The sequence below is a fragment of the Polistes fuscatus genome, unplaced genomic scaffold (assembly GCF_010416935.1).
Source record: "Polistes fuscatus isolate 324 unplaced genomic scaffold, CU_Pfus_HIC Scaffold1, whole genome shotgun sequence".
Classification (NCBI taxonomy): Eukaryota; Metazoa; Arthropoda; class Insecta; order Hymenoptera; family Vespidae; genus Polistes; species Polistes fuscatus.
The window spans coordinates 1728353-1744940 of NW_025112997.1; the positions used below are offsets into that span (position 1 = coordinate 1728353).

A 16588-nucleotide genomic window follows, 5' to 3' on the forward strand; every position below is an offset into this window, starting at 1 on the left:
CTAATGCTTTCTCTAATCCCATAAAGATATTACTATTCGTTAGAATTAAATCCGATAAGACGTAAGCACTTAAGAAAATCTAAGAATTCATGATTGCATAGTATCATCTATTTACCTTTTTTTACACAAAACAAATATCCAAATCTTTTAATAATTATTTGATAATAATATAACGATGACGAAACACCGAAATAGAAACGAAAACAAATCTTATAATTAAAGCCATGAAAATTTGGGTATATGTGTAAATATTCAAAATTTCAACGAAATTTTGTCTTGAGATAAATTTACGTTCTAATACAAATTATTCTTATAAAAAAAAAAAAAAGAAAATTAAAAAATACATGTGTTTTATAAAATCATTAATCTGCAATTATCGTAAAATAAAAATTAGATGTAACAATTAATTCCTATTTAATAAATTCATTATTTATTTATAACATAACAATTCCTATTATTTGAATTATATAATATCAAAGCAAGAATATTATTACATACATACAAATATAATATAATTCATCATAAATAATTGATTTTATTTATTCATACGTTCTCGAATGAATACACAACACAAATACATTGAATTAAAATATTGAGAAATGCAATATTATTTCTAGAACATGATCGAATTGTAGTATCGATCTGCAATTGGCAAAGAATAAATAAGATCGTTTATAAATCGTCACACGCATACACGTACAAACATTTGCTATATGTGAATAATTGGAAGGTCACGTTGTAGAAGAAGAAGAAGAAGAAGAAGATTGTAAGTATCTCTTCGAACGTTTAAAAGATTCCATCGAGAGTCAAGGAAGTTTGAGAAGTGGGGGGGGGGGAAAGGAATAAGGGTTGACAGAGAGAGAGAGAGAGAAGAATAAGAAGAAACAAAAGAAAAGAAATGAGTTTGTTTAATGTCGATCATTTGACCCGGAACGCGGAATAGTACGGGTCAATGGGCATGAGAGAGTATGTATGTTAACAAAGTATAAGAAAGGGGGGGTGGGGAGGGAGGGGTTAGAGTTTCTAAATGGAGAGGGAAATTGAAGAATGACGATGACAATGACTTATGTTAGATGACGAACAGTAAGTTGCAACAAAGTAGGGATATAATTTCATTCGATGTTTTAATTCTTACCGACGATAAAACGTAGAAAACATTTCCTACCTATTAAATCGATATATTATAAGCGATTTATATTTACTTTAATAATATATTTTTTTCAATAATAATTGAAATAAAATCTTATTTTATAATAATATATTATATATAATATATAATATAATAATAATAATATATAATATATATATATATATATGTTTTAGAATAAATTTATTATGATATAATAATAAATTATATATAATATATAATATAATAATAATAATATATAATATATATACGTTTTAGAATAAATTTATTATGATATAATAATAAATACATTGATTTGGAATAACTAAACCTATAAACAAATAATTTCAATTATTATTTATTGCAACCACTAAGAAGTCCACCAATGATACTGACATCTCAACACTTAACAATAGCAATGCCAACATCACAACACTGCAACGAAAGTGCATATAAAATGTGTATGGATACTCTTATAAAAAAAGACGAATCTACGATTTGTTTAATCCCACCCCCTTCCCACTACAACTACCACCACCATCACACCACCACCACCACCACCACCACTACCAATGACAATGAGATTATTAACGATAGTAACATTGATAACAGTAATAGTAAATATAATTATTATTACTACCACTACTATGTTCTCAAATAGACAACCGGGATTTGATCGTGACGGTCAAAATATTGTATCACACGTGCTTTCCTCTAACATAAGATGTGACGGCAGAGTTTTAATTCAACGTATGTGTGCGTGTGTGTGTGTTTATACGTGTCATGTAGTATACAAGTAAACGACGACGTCGTACGGCTAAGCTTAACAGTTCATTTATCAGTCAAGCACGACCGCGTGCGGAACACGGTTCACATAGTCTTGGCTGCATCATCAATTAAAAAAAAGAAAAAAAAAAAAAAAAAAAAAAAGAAATTAAAAATAATAATAAGAAGAAGAAGAAGAAATAGTCAAAGATAGATAAATCTTCGATTTAAAAAAATCAAAAAGTCGTCGTCTCGTTTGTTTCTATTTAATTCCAATTCAAAGCTGGAATATTCGTGGTTTTGTTTGTTTTCATTAAATGTCAAAGTTTTTATTAATAACAACGGTTGTACGATCATCATTAAATTAAATCGTATTAATAAGCTGAAGTACGTTGGAATATTGGAAGTTTCGTTGAAAGGTGATTGTCACGAGCAACAACCACCCGTTGTTAGGTGGTGGATCATCGTTGTTGATCGTAATCGAGACACGATAGATCTAACATCGAAAAAAATCGACACGCTGGCGCTAATTCAACGATATGTAATTATTACGTAAGTTAAACTGCCTAATGTTTTTTCTTTTTTTTTTTCTTTTTTTTTTTTCTTTTTCCTTATCTTTTTACGTTTATTATACGTATTATGCATTTTTTTTTCTTCTTTTTCTTTTTTTTTTCTTTTCGTGGTTTTTTTATTTACCTCCGACGACGATGACGACGAGTACATCGAGCGTTTTATTTTCTTTTTTTTTTTTAAATAAATACGTTCGTACACATTTGCGTCGTATGTTTTTTTTTTTGTTTTATTTTTTTTTTTTTATTTTGTTTTTTTATTTTCCCTTCAAACGAATTTTTGTTCTCTCTTTCATTCGCCTATCAACTTGAAGAATTATTATCTATCGATCACACGTAAGAAATTCCTTCTATAGATATCAATAACTTCTTATCAGTTTCGTGACTCTTTCTCGAGATCTATCCGATAATCTGATTTATTATTATTGAAGTTGCCTACTTAAATAATCATTCCCAATGAGATTCTTACACACTATAGTGTTGAGATATTAATCTAATATTATTATCAAAACCGGATGATGGGTAGAATGCTAAAGTTCGATTCGTGCAATCGTCCATACGTCCGATAAAAAATAAAATTCGTTTATTATATTTTATTTTCGTTTTTTACTTTCGATAAAAGTAACAAGAAGAAACAAAAAAACAACAATTCTTTTGTTCCCTTCTTTATCTCTAAAATAAAAAAAAAAAAATAAAACATTCGTTCACGCGATAAACAATGGACGCATACAAAATCTATCTGAAATAAATCAATTAATTTGCCTACCCCCCACCCCACCCAAAAAAAAAGTATAAAAAAAAAAATCGATCGGCCAATCGATCAATCGGTTACGCGCAAAATTAGTTTGCACCGCAATTAAAAACGAAAAAAAATGAGAATCATCTTCGTAAATTATTCTAAACGAATTTTCTAATCTTCCAAACGATCTATCTACAGGTGTGTGCGTGCGTGCGCGCGTGTATGTGTGTGTGTGTGCGTGCGCGTGTACGAGACATTTTCTTCCTTTTTCTTCTTTTTCCCCTTTTTTTTTGTTCGCGGATTCGCGTGCGCTTGCACGTCAGTCGCTTGTTAACGCCACGTGCAATGAGATTAAATGTAACTCGAGATTAAAGTTCCTCGTGTTGCGATTAGACTGATATGCTGATTCAAAGGACGTATAATATTTCGCAAACGTTAATTATTTTATAAGATCCTCGTCGTTTACTTTTTTTCTTTTTATTTCGTGTATTCTTAAAGGCCCCCTTTTAATAAACCGCGGTGCAACGACATTGAAATTAAGAAGAATAAAAAGAGGACAAATAAAAAAAATGATGAAAAAAATAAATTCAAACACGATCGCGTTGCTTATCGTGCAACGCGTTATCAATTACCGAAGCTTAATTTTAATATCCGTCTTAAGTAATAACACCGACTACTGTCTAACGTTTTATATTTGAACACATGTTTACGTGTATCCGTGTGTCTGTGCGTGTGTACGCGTGTATGTGTACTTGATACTATAATTGGATTTAAATTTATCGAAAGATGATCTTTCGCGATCAACATTTTTATATATTGATTTTGATTTGTTAATATCACGATTCATTCGGGTAATGAAATTTTTGTCGAAATTTTTCGGGGGCCGAATCTTTTGTCATTGATGAAAGTATTTAATTGACAATTGGGCAAAATAAAAATAAAAAAATAGAGAAAGATATAAATACTTTATAGTAAACAATTAATTTGATTTATATTCTAACATAAATGATATAATTTAACATCGTTCAATGTAACTACGTTTCCCGTGTTTCTTTATCTCGAAAAAATCGAATTGCGATATATCTTAACATGTTCTTGACACTTTTTTTTGTTACCTTCTACTCACGTTAGATACTCTAGATTAAGGCTGACGGAACTGGGCAGAGCCGACGTTAAATTGTCTCAGGTTGATCCTGAAATTCGCGATTTTGGGATAAGGAACTATCTTACAATACGTCAGCACCGAATTCGGTAAGTTTCAATAATAAATAATACAAAATAATAATGATATAATAATAAAATAATAAAAAATGAAAATATAACGTTTTATTAAAACAATGATTATTTCAATATTCAATTTTTAATAAAATATATAATGATATAATAATAAAATAATAAAAAATAAAAATATAACGTTTTATTAAAACAATGATTATTTCAATATTGAATTTTTAATAAAATATATAATGATTTAATAATAAAATAATAAAAAATAAAAATATAACGTATTATTAAAACAATGATTATTTCAATATTCAATTTTTTTTATATAACTCGAGTCACAGTTAATAATTTCAAATTTTTTTATCGCGAATTGTTATAAATAAAAGTGAATAAGAATAAAGAAAAAAGAAATTCGTGGGACGGCAGATTCGAAAGTTTATATCGTAGGGAGGAGCTTAAATAAAAGGGATATTCCGTAGAGGAAGGGAAACCATAGGTTCAAAGGGCGAATAAATAAAATAATGTAAACGGTAACAATGGACTTGGAACAAAATAAAAAGAGAAAGTCTAAACACATTTTCTTAGGACTTTGGAATGTTAGAAAATAAAAGTTACCTGGCATTGAATCTATTCGAACGTAGTCAACAAGCTTGAGCCCGGGAGAGAGTAGTTTCATTTTCGAAAAGGTTTTCGAAGGATTCGGATGGTCGGAAGTTCGGTGATCGGATAGTTTTGGAAGAAAATTTGTGTCTTAGAAGTGTTCGAATATTATTAACAAAATCGTGCGTTGAATATTGAAATATTCTGATAGTTTAAATAAACGTGCTTTTTTATCGTGTCTTCAAAGTGTTCGAATATTATTAACAAAATCGTACGTTGAATATTGAAATATTCTAATAGTTTATAAACGTGCTTTTTTGTTTGTTGTTCTTGTTCTTGTTGTTTTACTCCTTGTGAAATGTAACTGTGTTCAATCCAAAAAGAACTTGGATTAATTTTCCATTTTTCCAACGAGGAAAACAAAAAAACTAGTGAATCAACTTTGATTGCGACGCTTTTTTTTCAATAATCATCCCCCGAAAGAAATTCATTCATTAATAAATAAAAATGTACGCAAAACGAAACGCAGGCATGGTCGGTTTGCCGGTCTTGGAGACTGAAACATCCTTGGTGAGCAGCAATAATCAAATAAATGATCCAGAGAAGTGCAATGAAAGCAGAAGTACAGTAGTTAGGATTATGGACGAAACTTTCTTTATTCCACGTGTAACGATGTCACCCAACAATGGTCATGACAATTACACGTTGGAATGTGAGAAGATTGACAAATTCGATGAGAAGAAGACATTCAACGGGGATAAAATGAAAACGGAACCTGTGGTATTGAAAAAGGTTGTAGGTAAGTACACAAAAATTCACGTTTCGTTTCTCTTGAAGAAAAAAAAGAAAAAAAAAAAAAAGAAAAAAAAGAAAAAATAAGTTAAAAAAAAAAGAACATTTCTAATCGAAGCCATAAATAATTATTGTTGTTTCCTTGTTACTGGCAATAAAAATATTTCGTGTGCTATATTTATCCGCGACGAGTAAGAAAAGAAAAAAAAAAAAAAGAAAAAAAACATAAAATAAAAAAAACAGTAATGATAGGTTATCATTGTTGACGTTATCGTATTCTCGTTAAAAATTTAAAACGGTATATGCGTGAATTTTTCGTATAATATGTTGCACCGAAAACACATTTGAAAAAAAAGAAAAAAGAAAAGAAATATAATAACAACAATAATAATAATAATAATAATAATAAACTTTTGAATGATAATGTCAATGACGAATTTAATTATAAAAGCAAAGATTCGTATGTACGAATGTACATAAATCGGAACAGTATATCATGTACTTTCGAACGTACAACAACAAATCTTTAACGTTAGAAATGAATTTCGATAAAGTTAGGAAAAAGATAAATGTTTATAGATTATAATATATATATATAAAGTATATAAGAAAGAAAGAAGGAAATAATTGGAAAAATATTAATCGTTTTTTTGACAATTTTGTCGAATTCTAGCCGGCCTAAAAGTTCCTAATGGACAAACGAACAAAAAGGATATGCCAGTGGCAAATGGTGGCAGTGGTGGTGGTGGCGAAGGTGGTGTTAACGGTGGTAACGGTGGTGGTTCGTTATCCAGTGGATGTTCCATAGTGACCATCTCTTCCGTTGCTAATTCAGACCCCGATCCTGATTACCCTAAAGATCCAATTCAAAATGGCGGTGGAAAAAAACAAAGGAACGAGAAATGCGAGAGATGGTACAACACGCTCATACAAATTTCTATACCATTCTTCATCGCTGGAGGTGGCACCATAGGAGCTGGTCTTGTTTTAGACCAAGTTCAAGTAATTATTATTATTATATTATATTATATTATTAATCTAAAGTATTCTATATATTCTATCAAAAACAAAATGAATATGAACTAACTTTGACTCTTAATTATCTAACAAGAAATTCGAACAATTATCATCCCTCTGTTCGAATAAATACGTGCATATAACGAAATTTGTATGAAATTTCATCATAATTCGATATAGAATATATATATATAATATAATGACATACACAATTTGTGTCATTAGATTATTTAGAAAATAATTTTAATTCGATAAATGCATTTGTCACCGTGTCGAGTGTTCATATTTATTTGTCGAAACTTTTGTTTTTTTGGACGATAAAATAAACGTGATAACGAATACAAATAAAAAATACAATATTGTATGTTTTAGCACTGGGATGTATTCAAATCCATAAGCCAACTGTTGATCTTGGTACCTGCATTGTTAGGATTAAAAGGAAATCTCGACATGTGTTTGGCATCCCGATTGAGTACCCAAGCGAATTTAGGAAATATGAATAAATTACGCGAAATAATGAAAATGATTATTGGCAATGTCGCCCTTGTACAAATCCAAGCGATAGTTGCTGCTGTTTTGGTAGCAATTTTTGCAATAAGCGTTGGTGCAATACAAGAAGCTGTACACGCCGACGAAACTAATCTTGATTCGCCATTCAGATGGGATTACGCTTTATTATTGGCTGCGTCGAGTGTTTGCACGGCAACAAGTTCCTGTTTTATTTTAGGTAAGTCCATTATCATATTTCATATTTCATTGATTTATTTATCACATTTCATATTTCATTGATATATAATCACAATGATCGTCAGTTGTATCAATATACTCTCTATAACCGTGTGTATGTGTGTTTCATCATCTTTCATTACAAAACTATAATGATATTAAATTTATAACGTTTACCGACATAAACGTAAAGACGATTAAACTTCGATCATAAATTAAAAATTCGATGATGAAATAAAAGTATAGAAATGCAAATCTTTTTTTTTATTTTTGTTTTCAAATATTTAAATAATACGGAATGTACGACTTACGAATTAACCGTGACGTCATAGAAAGGAGAGAAAGGGGGGTACGTGAAAATATTTCGAATAAAACTGTTCAAATAAAATAATTTAACGACGATTTGTTTTCAGATTTCGTAATGATCGCGGTAATCATGATATCCCATAAATGTAAGATGAACCCGGACAATTTGGCAACACCATTAGCAGCATCGGTTGGTGATGTGGTATCGATCAGTGTCCTATCAAAAATAGCATCCGCATTTTTCCTAAGATTACAACAGGAACAAATTTGGATTCTCTACGTCGTATTAATCGGTTACTTTTTGTTATTACCATTTTGGATCGTGGTGGTTATGAAAAATAAATACACGAGAAGTGTTTTAACATCTGGTTGGGTACCCGTCTTGTCTGCACTGTTCATCAGTGGGTAAGCATTACTTCCTTATTTAATTATTAATGATCTATCACAAAATGATTATCTACGAATTCAAACATCATCAACGTGACTGATAATATTATGTAAATAATTATTTCAGCCTTGGTGGATTGATTTTGAACGAAGTAGTCGGCAAATTTATTGGATTCGTAGTATTCCAACCTATTATCAATGGAATCGGCGGTAATTTGGTATCCGTGCAAGCCTCGCGAATCTCAACGATGTTGCATAAAACTTCGATTCTAGGAATTTTACCACCCCATGCTAAATTATGCGTAGCACCATGGACGGCACTTTTCAAAGGAGGTACTTATAAACAAACAAACAAACAAAAATAAAAATATAATTCTACGTAAAATTATTACAATATATACGATATGTTCGTTTCAAATCAAATCATATCAAAATACATATCACTTTTATTAATAATTATTTTTTTCTTTAATTTACAGCACCTTACGCCAAAACTGCCAGGTTATTAATCGGAATGGCTATTTGCGGTCAATTGGTATTCGTTTTTCTTGCGGATTATATCAAATGTCAGAGTACAACATTGGACGCTTATTTTGTAGTTTCTTATATCGTGGTATCCGTTTTACAAGTGAGTGTATTTACTTAATATCATTTATACATGATACATCTAGTAGTATTTTTTTAAACAAAAATTTCTATTGTTTCTTTTTTCTTATTAGTTTTTTTCTATAATAATACACACACACAAATATATACATACAAAATATAATTACAAAACACATACATACAAAACATCACAAAAATATATTCATACAAAATCAAAAACAACAATAATAATAATATTTTCAAATTAATTTCAGGTAATGTTGTTGCTCTACGTAGCACACGTGATAATTCATGCAATGTGGAGGCACAAAATAGATCCGGACAATTCAGCGATCCCTTATCTAACTGCATTAGGTGATCTATCGGGCACTTTGTTTCTAGCATTAGCTTTCTGGTTCCTAACAGCTATAAACAAGGAATATCAATCCTGTGAAATGAACGAAGTTGCCGCGACAACTGTTAATACAACATTGATCGAAAATTCGACGTTAATCCCGACAATTTATAACGCAACATTTTCTCTTCGTTAATTTCATTTCGATACACACATTTCTCGATGATATATTTATATTTTATATTAATGCTAGTTAAAGACTGACCAAGAGACGATATAATTTCTTTTTTTTTTTTATATTAACAAAAGTAACGATTACATTTAATTGTTCCCGTCGTGGGTCCTGCCCACGCCCCCCCCTCGACTCGACCCCCTCCCCCCGATTCAAATCTAAAAGAATAGTTCGTTATGTTCGATTAAAAGAAATGTGAACATCGATCTGAACTATGATAATACGTCGAACACAGGTCAAAACCTAAAAAGAATTATTTTAAATCGTTAGGAAAAAAGGAAAGAAGAGTGTAAAGTATTTTTTTTTTTGAAGAAGAAGAAGAAGAAAAAAAGAAGAAAAAAAAAGAGATAGGAATAGATTAAGTGTAGAAAAATTGTGTATCTCTTTTTGTTTCTTGTTTTTTTTTTTTTTTCTTCTTTTTTTTTTTCTTTTTTTAAATCAAATAATTAATTTAAAATCCTGTCAATTGCAATACTCACACACGATACAACAATTTAATTATACTACATGTATCACCAATTGTGGTCCGTTTGTCGTCGTTGTAAATTTATCGTTAAATAATCTTATTGTCTACTTAAAAATATTGTTATAATAATAATAATAATAATAATTATTATTATTATTATCGTATATAATTTATAGATGAATATGAACAAAAAAAAAATCTGTATTAAATTAATTAGACAATGTATTCCAAACGAGTTAGGAAAAATAGAAGACCCTTCTGATAAAATTTCAACAAATCGTAATACAATATAAGAAATGATAATAAAATCAAATCAAAATAGTTATATACCTAGTCAAAGAAAGAGAAAGAGTGAGAGAGAGAGAGAGAGAGAGAGTATTTCTCAACCAAGCAAACGTATAACATAACATATAACAACAACAGATAAATAAATAAAACGTATGAGCTCGAAGAAAATACAGATAAATGTATACAAATGAATTTATTCAAAATAATTATTATCGATTAAATATAATAATAATAATAATAATTAAAAAAAAAAAAAGAGACATCTTATATAAAAAATTAGATATAAGTTTTTATCCGAAATAGAAAATAATGTCCATGCGATTATCGCGTTATTATCTTCATCATTGTTAAATAATTATTAATCAATGAAAAACAGGAAAGAGAGAGAGAGAGAGAGTGTTAGATGGATAAGAAGAGAAATAAAATAAAATAAAATTGTAAACAGATTGTAAAAATGCGAAAGGGGGGAGAGGGAGGGAAGGGGAGAAGGTACAGGGGGGAGAATGGGGGGGGAAGAATGAACATAGAAAATGATATGGAAAAAAAATGAAATTATAAAATTGCAGATACCGATCTCTTCTTATCATCTACTACTACTACGAATGAGTAAACGAGTAATGATTAAATTGTACTGGCCATTAGTGTATCGTCGCGTTTGCGTCTATTCTTGCATAATCGACCTATCGAATGACGTTACGTAACACGCGTTGAATACATTATGCGACTTATACAGACCCAACGCGATTATCTGTTTCCATAAAAAAAGAAAGTTTTTTTTTTATAAAGAGGAAGCAACGGAAGAGAAAAAAAAAAGTAGAATTAGAGGAGAAAAAAAAAGAAGAAAAAAATAAATAAAATTATACCACTTGGAAAAATCTTCTGTTAATAAAAGAAACTTGATCACTTTTCTAATTAATTCCAATGCATTATTAATAAGACGAACTTATATCCGTCCAGAGATCTAGTTTCTTTTATTTCTGAGATTTATAAAAAAAGAAACAAAAAAAAAAAGAAATTGATAATTATTTTACTATTAGAGACAAAATGTTAAGTATTTATGTGAACAAATGATGTGTATGACGATAAATTTTTCCTGTTTATAAATTAATTGTGTTTTAAATAAAATTTTATGAGAAAATTAACGCGAACATGGCATATTATTATTATTATTATTAATAATAATAAAAATAATCGAGTTAATCACGAAATTATTGAAAAATGAAAATATCTTCTAATATCCATTTGGAAATGTTCTTACATTCGTTTCTGATCGAATAAAATAAATTAAATAATAATAAATAGTATTGTATACCCAATCGTTGTAACTTTCTCTCTGGGTAGAAAATTCGAAAATTCGTTCATCTGATTTATAAGGGATGACCCCCACCGTTCGGGAAGATTTATTGCTTCTTTACAAAATTCCAAAATAGGAGTAACAAACTTAATCGGAATCTGAAACAAAAATGAAGCTTTGTTAGAATACGAATAATAACAATTGTGTTCATTGTATAGAAAAATAAAGAAGGACCTTGACCAAATTTAACTGAAAAGAATACAATATTCTTTTATAGTATTGTATCCTCATCGCGTTAAGTACCTACTATCGCCCACTGGTGGTCACAGTATTAACTAATGTAATCTGAATCTGGTATCACAGAGTGCGCTGTACACGATACCCCACTGTTGGTAAAACAGTTTCACTACTATAAAATCTTTGCTCTACTTTCCATGTATCACGTACACAAACATACATTCATGGCAAACCAAAGTCAGTACACACACATATATATAGATATATATAGATTTTTCTTTTCTCCCCACTTATCTTCTCGTTCCCTACAAACGTAATACTCCTTACTTATACTTGTTAGATCACTTCTATTTCCCCTACTTCAATCTCATCTAACGATGATCAGCTTTAATCTGTCTACTCGCGGCAATTTCGAAGTGGACCATTCATATTCGCATTCATGATAATAAGCCGGGGATTTGAATGACTGGAAAAACGAGTTTGACGATCGATCGTTTAAGTAATTCGCATAACTGTTATGCAAGTAAGTAAGAAAGAAACTAATTAATTATCACCTTGTTCTAATGCAGAGTTAACCAAAGGAGTAATGATCAAGTTGGAGTGTTAATCGTTCTTCACTGTCATCGTCGTGCAATGGTCAATGTATTATCGTATCTCTTTCTCTCTCTCACTCTCACACGTACTATGCATAATACATACACATACACACATTTATATATATATATGTATAGATGATGTATTAAAAAGGAAGGTTCGTTAAATTTGTGTGAAGTCCGTTAAGCACCGTTCGGTGTTCCATTAAATAACGTTCCATAAGGCCGACTACTCGTAGAACTCGGTATGGGTGTCTGTTTCTGCTTAAATTAGTGCACAGTGCGTGGCACAGCCTTAACTCAACACTCCTCTCCTCGTCTAACCAAAGCCGAATCATTATGCCAGTGATAATACGTCGTTGCCTGTTGCTGTTCTGCTGTTACAAATTCGATATCAAAGGAAAAGGTATATATATATCATTGCAATCATTATTTTATTATTTCATTAACAATTATCGATAATACAAAATCATATTCGTATAATACACTTGATATGGTTCTGTATCAAAGGGCGTAGACGCTCCCCTGTGTGGTCCAAAGGGTTACACGAATTCATTGCATTTGTTTTGTCTACCATAACACTTTATTGTATCCTTTCAATTTGAAAAAAAGAACACAGTTTCTGCTTTTGTACGAGGTTGGATCTTTAAAGTACATTTCATTGGCTTCTATTATGGAGTAGTCAACTGTGATGACATTTGAAAAAGGTAACTTATTGATGAAATGAAAGTTCGTTAACATTCATTGATTCTAATTTAACATACAATGTTCCAAAAAGTAGATTTCAATTTTGATATATATATGAGGTAGTAAAGTACGATGTTATAACTGTTTTCTTTTTTTGTTTGGTTTTCAATTGGTTATGTATGCATACATGTTTATTTGAGATTAATGTTATGTGTTAACGGTCTTATTGTTAGGTTTGATATATTAGTAGTCGATAATTATGAACAATTAACAACTTGACGATAGGATGCAACGAGGTCAGTTGAGAGATATTTCCTCCTGGATGACCCGCCTGTTTCCTGAACCCAGCGAAAGGATAGATGCTTTTAAGATGTTTGGATCAAAAAGCAGCTGTCCTACGAGTACATTTTATACGGACTTAGAGATCACAGAAAGTAAGGAAGTCGTTACGGAAGAATACGAAGAAAAACAATGTTCTAAAAGTTCACGATCATTGAAGCAACAGAGCAGAACTAACGAAGATGGAAGCTCACAAGATTCGGATACACACACTACTAGCACGGAAGATCATCAATATTCTAGACATTCCTTTCATAGAATCGCAAGTTTTGGGGGTTTTCCAAGGTTTCAACCGTTCGTTATGTCAGCCTCCTCCCCAGCAGCATGCATTGATATTAGTAGCAATGAAGAGACATCCAATGAAAGTTCTTATGTTACTATGTCGCACAGTGTTTTAGAATATAGAAGTAGCAGGTTCGAACCATTTAACATTCCTCCTTTTAATAATATTGTTTGATTGATTTTAATCCTAATCTTTAGTTATTTTATCTTACATTATATTTAAATATTTGTTTTATTTTCTTTTTCATCTTTTAATAGATGAATCTCTCTATTGCATAGGTACGCAGCTTCAGAAAGAAATTCTCACCAATATACGCTAGATGCGTATGCTATAAGCGAATCAGAAAGCGAAGAAGAATCAGAGGAAACCAGATCTTCTGAAACGGAGTCTATTATCACTGTGGATCACACAAATGAATCTACTACATCCGAGCCAAAATTACGTGTACAAAGAAGTTCTCCCGATTCCAAAAGGAAAAAGGCGCGTCGTGTAGCGGAGGAACTATTAGCAACCGAAAAGAAATATGTTAATATCTTACATCTCATCGATCAAGTATTTCAATTCAGAGTCGATCAAGAAAATAGAGCGCATCCAATGTTTCCCCCTGAAACGGTTCAACACATGTTTTCTAATATTAAGTCCATTTACAAATTTCATAATGACTTTTTATTACCTCAATTGGAGGAACGAATGCAATGCTGGGATTCTAAGCCTAGGATTGGAGATATTATGAAAAATTTTGCACCTTTTTTAAAAATGTATACGGAATATGTCAAAAATTTTGACTATGCAATGAATCTGATAAACACATTACAAAACAAAGTAGCGAGGTTTGCAGCAATAATTAATGATATACAAAAATTGGATGAGTGCGCTAAATTATCATTGTCGCATCACATGTTAAGTCCGATTCAAAGATTACCAAGATATGAATTACTCCTTAAAGATTATTTAAAAAATCTTACAGAAGAAAATTCTGATTACGAAGATACGAAAAGTAAGATGATTGAAATTTAACAGATAATTTAATATTATATGCATATATAATAAATATAATATAATAAATATAATATAATAAATAAATGTATTTATATATTACATTTCAGAAGCTCTAGAATTAGTATCTACAGCTGCTAATCATACAAATGAAGCAATGAAAAAAATAGATAAGTTTAAGAAACTATTGGAAATACAAGAAAGTATATACGACGCGACCGATCTAGTCAGTGCAACACGCGAGCTCATAAAAGAAGGTCGTATTGTAAAAATATCAGCGAGAAGTGGCGATCATCAGGATAGGCATTTGTTTTTGGTACGTTTATAAACTATCCTTTATTACATGATATATTATAGTCTAAACTATGAAATATATTTACATATATACTCTCTTATTTCAGTTTAGCGATCTATTGTTATTGTGTTCATTAAGACTGATACCTGGTCCTCCATATCGTTTACGAGCCAAATTTTTAGTCGAAGATTTACAAGTTGTCGAAGGTGATAATTTAGAAACAGCTAATACTTTTTATATTAGATACGAAAATAAAAATGTCGAGTTATATACATATTCCGCGGCGGAGAAAGCGTCATGGTTAGATGCATTGTTCCAAACTATGCAGGAAATAATGAGACGCAAAGCTAGTTTGAAAACTGGTAATGCTAAAACATCTTTGGTTAAAGCTGACGATGTAAATAGATGTATGGTTTGTGAAGTAAGTTTTTCGGTCATGAAAAGGAAACACAATTGTAGAGCTTGTGGAATTGTAAGTTAAATTATAAAAAAGCTATACGATTTAAATATATTTTTACAAATTTATATATATATATATAAAAATACAAAATTATTGTTGCAGGTGGTTTGCAGTAAATGTTCTAATCAAAAGTTATTATTTGAAGACAATAAGAATATGAGAGTATGCAGACTATGTCATGCTGCATTAACTCAGCCTCTTAGCAAATCCCCGTCATCTCCGTCAGGACCAGTGCCAAGTTTGTTGCAAGTTTCAGCTAGCGCACCATCAGTATTGTCTGGTTATCTTTTATTAAAAACTCAAGCGAGCAAACCATGGACCAGACGATGGTTTGCATTGCATATTGACTTTGTTTTATATTCATTTAAATCAGAAACAGAGAGTATGGCCATGACAGCAACACCAATGCCAGGTTTTATGGTAACCGATGGTGGAATGTTAACGGATGAGGACCCTTTGAGTAGTAAGGATCGTATAAGAGCATTTAAAATGCATCACTCTAGAAAATGTTACTATCTACAAGCTTCTTCTGATGACGACAAAGAAAAGTATGCACTTCATAAAATATTGTCAATTAGAAAAAATGTTAATTGATTAATTTGAAAATGTAAAATGAAAAATGTATAATGATTACAGATGGATGCACGCATTGCAATTAGCTACGAAAGCTGAACTACCTCATTTAACCGAACAGATCGAAAACGAACACGCACAAGAATGTCAATCGTCGTTAAATGATATACAATGAAAATGAATATCATCGCATTTACAAACTAGCCAATTTTGTACTATTCTTTTCGTAAAAATAATTAGATAATAATCTAATAAGGCAACTGTAAGATAATCGTTAGTTAGCTATATTTAAAGAAGAAGAAGAAGAAGAAGAAGAAAAACAAAAAAAAAAAAAAGATAACGTTAACTTATGTTACATATATATATGTATGTATATATATGTTTTGTTACTAGTGTACACTACGGACCGAGTCAATAGCGAAAGAAACGCTGTCATGACGCTTGTTGTTTTGTAATGTTCTGTTATAGTATATTTATAAATATATATATGTCGTTCGAATACAATTATGCTAACATACACATAGATATACACGTATGTATATATATATATATTTACGTGTATATATATATGCCGATGAAGTAATGATTGAGAAAAGAGAATTTGAAAAAGAGAAAATAAAATTGCTTTAAACGTTAATTATCAATATCATATAT

At 30.4% G+C, this 16588-nt stretch overlaps 2 protein-coding genes across 7 annotated transcripts; both read left to right on the plus strand.

Moving 5' to 3' along the window:
* Positions 1 to 2077: 2077 nt before the first annotated feature.
* Positions 2078 to 9499, plus strand: LOC122518737 (solute carrier family 41 member 1-like; the record flags this gene model as incomplete). Of its 2 annotated transcripts, none has more annotated exon segments than XM_043638164.1 (9): positions 2078 to 2443; positions 4331 to 4450; positions 5553 to 5822; positions 6489 to 6817; positions 7205 to 7559; positions 7972 to 8269; positions 8379 to 8584; positions 8731 to 8879; positions 9112 to 9499. In XM_043638164.1, coding segments are annotated over 7 exon segments (1881 nt in total). In that variant the 3' UTR covers positions 9388 to 9499.
* A 2555-nt stretch (positions 9500 to 12054) lies between these two features.
* On the plus strand, positions 12055 to 16571 carry LOC122516009 (FYVE, RhoGEF and PH domain-containing protein 4-like). 5 transcript variants are annotated; one of them, XM_043634703.1, is made up of 8 exons: positions 12056 to 12350; positions 12440 to 12707; positions 13274 to 13741; positions 13889 to 14607; positions 14717 to 14922; positions 15008 to 15373; positions 15464 to 15909; positions 15998 to 16571. In XM_043634703.1, exons 3-8 carry the CDS (start codon positions 13275 to 13277, stop codon positions 16107 to 16109), a joined length of 2316 nt encoding a protein of 771 aa, XP_043490638.1. In that variant the 5' UTR covers positions 12056 to 12350; positions 12440 to 12707; position 13274; the 3' UTR covers positions 16110 to 16571. The 5 variants fall into 5 exon arrangements, with proteins under 5 accessions (XP_043492964.1, XP_043490638.1, XP_043492180.1 ...); XM_043636245.1 differs by having other exon boundaries at positions 12056 to 12231; XM_043635536.1 differs by having other exon boundaries at positions 12056 to 12207; positions 12278 to 12707.
* The last annotated feature ends 17 nt before the right edge of the window (positions 16572 to 16588 follow it).